Source organism: Atta colombica, unplaced genomic scaffold, assembly GCF_001594045.1.
Source record: "Atta colombica isolate Treedump-2 unplaced genomic scaffold, Acol1.0 scaffold42, whole genome shotgun sequence".
In the NCBI taxonomy this organism is placed as follows: Eukaryota; Metazoa; Arthropoda; class Insecta; order Hymenoptera; family Formicidae; genus Atta; species Atta colombica.
The window spans coordinates 95,959-100,410 of NW_017259531.1; the positions used below are offsets into that span (position 1 = coordinate 95,959).

Consider the following 4,452-nt stretch of genomic DNA (forward strand, 5'->3'; position numbering starts at 1 on the left):
TCTACAAGTGAGCAATTGTTTCACACTAAAGCGAAATCATACGTTGCTTTGCATCCAATGAGCTTTTTTGGAAATCATCCACAAGTTTTGCAAATTGAAGAAACGGATGTAATGTCAATGCCAAGGTTTAAGAGCAAAACTCCCATTAGTTGTAAACATCAGATATTGGCGTATCTGTAAGTTTTGTGTGTGTGTGTGTGTGTGTGTGTGTGTGTGTGTGTGTGTGTGTGCGTGCGCGCGCGCGTGCGTGCGTATCAAATGTAAGTAAATTTTTAAACATTTCATTTAATATGCTAACAGGTCTCTCTTGGAAACTACAAAACCATATCTAGTAAATACTTTAAGAATGCCTGCCGCACAAACGTTGCTATTATTTACACATGAAATAGATACAAATAGTACATTCTCTATGTAAATACATTACCTTTGTAAATTTTTTTCTTAATTCATAATTTTTTAATAAGATAGTAATAGTTTAATGATAAGATAAAATTGTTTTTACATCTTGTAGAATAGTATGCGATTTGTGGCTTATGTTAGAATTTCCTGTGCCTGATAGTGGCCAAATTTTGTTGATGAAAGCTATCAAATTAAGAAATAAGTGGGATTTTTTATTAAACCAGCAATTGCAAGGTAATAAATGCATTTACAAATAAGTTGTGTATGTACATTTTTCTAGAATGTTAAATTGTAGTAAAATTAATATATATCTTATATAGGATCCAATGACATTAATGATGAAAGAAAAGATTTTAGTAAAGTTGAGCAATGTCTTACGCAAGAACTGATTGAATATATGCATACTATGATACCATATACCATAAAACGACTGTTACCTGCTGATCTAAAAATGATATATGTTGGTAATGGTTGTAATGATACGAGTATAGAGCCTAATCCTTTCCAATTCGATTTTAAAAGTATACCAAATACAATTAAAGGTGGAGTTTTTGTAACAAATAGTGTTACATATAATTGGTGAGTACAAAAAAACATATAATTATATAATAAAAATATAATTTGCTAAGTTGCTATTGCTGTATAAAATGTAAAATTAATTATTAATTAATATAATACAAAGATCATTGTTTTCATTAATGAAACTTCAATTATTACATTACAGTATAAAAGAAACCAATTGGAGTGAAGAATTAATTGCAGAAATGCGAGAAACCGAATGGCATTGTCAAAATTGTAATCTCCAAGCAATCCTGTCGAGTATTGAAAAACTCCAACATCAGAACTCTTGTAAAATTGCAGATATGATTACCGTTGATGCAAAAATTAAAAATAGTACACATAAAGCTAATACTCAAGCATACGAATGTCCTAATTGTTTGCTAACGTTATATCTTACACCTATCGAAATATTAAAGCATAAAAAATTGCATATTAAAGCAAGTTAAAATTTCTATTGTATAAATGTCATAAATGGAATATATGGTTTATTAGAAATAATGTTTCACATATAACGGATTCTTCTTTTATTTATTAGAGGTATACATATAAATATTTCATTAGCGTAATGCGCCTATATTGATAGAGTTCTATATATACATGTTATCTACAATGTAGAAAATGTTTATACGTATGTATTTCAAAATTCATAAAAAAATAGTTGTATTCTTTTAAATATTTATATAGAATAAATATTTTAGTACTCTTCGCAAACAGTTTTTGATTATAAAGATTTATTCTTTGCATATACATTTGAAAAAGTTTAGCAACGTTCTTGCAACAGAAATAAATGAAGAGACAGAAAGGAAGCACACATTTTATATAAAATATATATCAAGTCCATGGCAAAAAATTTGAAAACATAAAACAACCTACGATTGTATATCCTATAAAGTAAAATAATATAAATTTATCTTGCAATGTATATTGTTTTTGATATAAGAAAAATACTTTCCATTTAGAGCACATATTTTCGTCACTTTCATACTGTAAGTCGATATGATTGGTACATTTGTGAGATATGATTAATGCACAGTGCCAATACATCAAGGGAGTTGCAGAGGCTAATAAACGTGTACTAATTTGGATATGTACAAAGAATAAGCAAAACATGGTTAAAAATAATCCATGTACTATAAAAACAAACATACTCGATGGATATTTTTTTACTTTAATATTTTTGCTTTTTGCCTTGCTATCAAAAAAGCCTAACAAGTATAATTCATCTCTATATTCACTAGCAAATTCTTTTATACATTGCAAAGTAATGTACAATATCGGAAGAGCTAAAACAAAATTCGGTATTTGTTTGAATTGATAATATCTTAGGAATCCGACATTCCAATATGTCTTTTGCACATACGAATATGCTAAAGGCACACTAGCGTTACACCATATTGAATCTGTTTTACCTGCTAGAATCAGATTATTTTCTACAGCATATTGTAAAATGTGAACTGGCAATGATTTATCATATGTAGAAATACAGAATTTCATATAATTGTATAATTGTAAAAGGACAAATGGAAATAGCGATTTAATCATTATGCTCAATATAGTAAAATAGGTATTTAATTTCATTAATTTTAAAATATGCCATAACATTGATAGTACGTTATGTTTTCGTCCATGTGTTTCTATTCTTTCTGAATTACACAAATTCTTAAGCCTGAAATATATAGGAAAACCAATGTTGATGATACCATTTGATCTCACTAAAATTGATAAAGCCAATGGAAAATAGATGTTAGATATACACTTGATACTTCCGAACATAACGTAAAATGTTAAATACGCAAACATAGATTCTGAATATAATGCTGAGAAAAATATGCTAGCCGGATTTATACAATAAAGTATGGCCGCTTTGTAAGCCGTTATAGTATTTTGAAATACACTCTCAGTGAGATCATATAATATAATAGCAGACTTTACGAAACACACGAAATTGATTAAAATCGCAGCAATGATCATTGTACTTTGCATGTTGAATAAAGGAAATACTTTTGTTAAAATAACAGCGATAACGTGAATCATAATTGGATATAACGGATAGAAAGCGAGAGTATTCTCATATGTGTACCCATATCTTGCAATATGTAAAAAATATTCTCCATCCCAACGTGTAAGACCATTGAATAAAAAATTAATTATTTGGTCGCAGAGAGAAACTTTCTCCGTAGAATCCAAAGGTCTTTTAAATGCATCTGTTTGATGATCGGGGATTAATACATTGAAAATTATTTGTAATTTTAATATTACAATTCTAGTAATTATCGCGAACCAAAGAACTTTCTTTCGCGGTGCGTACATTTTGCGCTACTTTTACGCTCAATTTCTATAATACATAGTAATAGAATTACATTCTAATTTAATCATAATGAATCGTAATGAATTATTAAATAAACTCATAATATAATCTTGCTCAAGGTTTAATTATATCTGCTAAAGATTTAGATTTTTTTGTTTCCTGTGTATGTATTTTTATCATATGAAGAGGAAGTAATTCTCTCTCTCTCTCTCTCTTTCTCTCTCTCTCTCTCTTTCTCTCTCTCTCTCTTTCTCTCTCTCTCTCTCTCTCTTTCTCTCTCTCTCTCTCTCTCTCTCTCTCTCTCGAATCAAGCCGCTTGATTCGAAACGAAATCACTGAGTAGAAATTGCTGCACCTCTAAATAAGTGAGTACTAGATAATTCTGGAAGAAAGAATTCTTATGTAACATACGCATAATTATTACATTTATTCTTTATATATGTCGCACTAACAACATGTATCTTACTTTAAATTTATTCATTATCATAATTAATTTTTCATTAATTACTGTACAAAACACTACGACACAACAGCAACTTCCACTTATGTCTGCCGATATAAATCTTGTAATTTCTTTTTAAATCATCTCTTATAGACGTTTGCTCTTTCGTTTTACAGTTTCTACATATTGAATTGACATTATATTTCTCTCTATATCTTAGATTTCAAGAAGTCGGGCAAGAAATTGAAAAAAAAATTGACAAAACTTTCGACAAGAACTTGACAGATTGATTATTTACTGGATGTTGGACGTAATAATAATCATCAACCAAATAAATGCTCACCGTATCATACTGCAATTGAATATCCTGATTACGATGGATGATACAATAACGGTAGACCAGAACTTCGAGCAGTTGATATTCCGTTATTAAGAAGACTGCCAACAGCTTATGAAGGTGAAATGTATAAGCCTTCAGGCTCTAAAAAACCAGAACCATTAGAGATAAGAGAGAAGCTACTGAATGGAAAAATTAAATCTAAATCAAGAACGAAGAGAAACGCTCTACTGTGTATTTTATGCAGTATACGCGAATACAATTTATCTTATATATACAACTATATTAAATATTTAAAATTACATTATTATCATTGATAAATTTACACCTCGAATTTATCAATATATGATAAATTATATCATGTATAAATTTAATCTGTATATATATTGTATTATATATATATAT

General features: G+C 28.8%; 2 protein-coding genes across 2 annotated transcripts in view; one reads left to right on the top strand and one right to left on the bottom strand.

The window, feature by feature from the left end:
* LOC108691210 (probable ATP-dependent RNA helicase DHX34) overlaps nucleotides 1-1,391 on the top strand; it is a gene marked incomplete at its 3' end in the record, with an annotated part of 5,431 nt that extends 4,040 nt beyond the window's left edge. The window contains exons 11-15 of the mRNA XM_018198874.1: nucleotides 1-176; nucleotides 301-411; nucleotides 512-633; nucleotides 720-978; nucleotides 1,124-1,391. Coding sequence (XP_018054363.1) covers nucleotides 1-176; nucleotides 301-411; nucleotides 512-633; nucleotides 720-978; nucleotides 1,124-1,391 — 936 coding nt within the window. The remainder of the gene's footprint in view (nucleotides 177-300; nucleotides 412-511; nucleotides 634-719; nucleotides 979-1,123) is intronic.
* Nucleotides 1,392-1,791: 400 nt separating this feature from the next.
* On the bottom strand, nucleotides 1,792-3,517 carry LOC108691216 (GPI mannosyltransferase 2). The gene has a single exon (XM_018198882.1). The coding sequence runs from the start codon at nucleotides 3,268-3,270 to the stop codon at nucleotides 1,792-1,794; it is 1,479 nt and encodes a 492-aa protein (XP_018054371.1). The 5' UTR covers nucleotides 3,271-3,517.
* Between the last annotated feature and the right edge of the window lie 935 nt (nucleotides 3,518-4,452).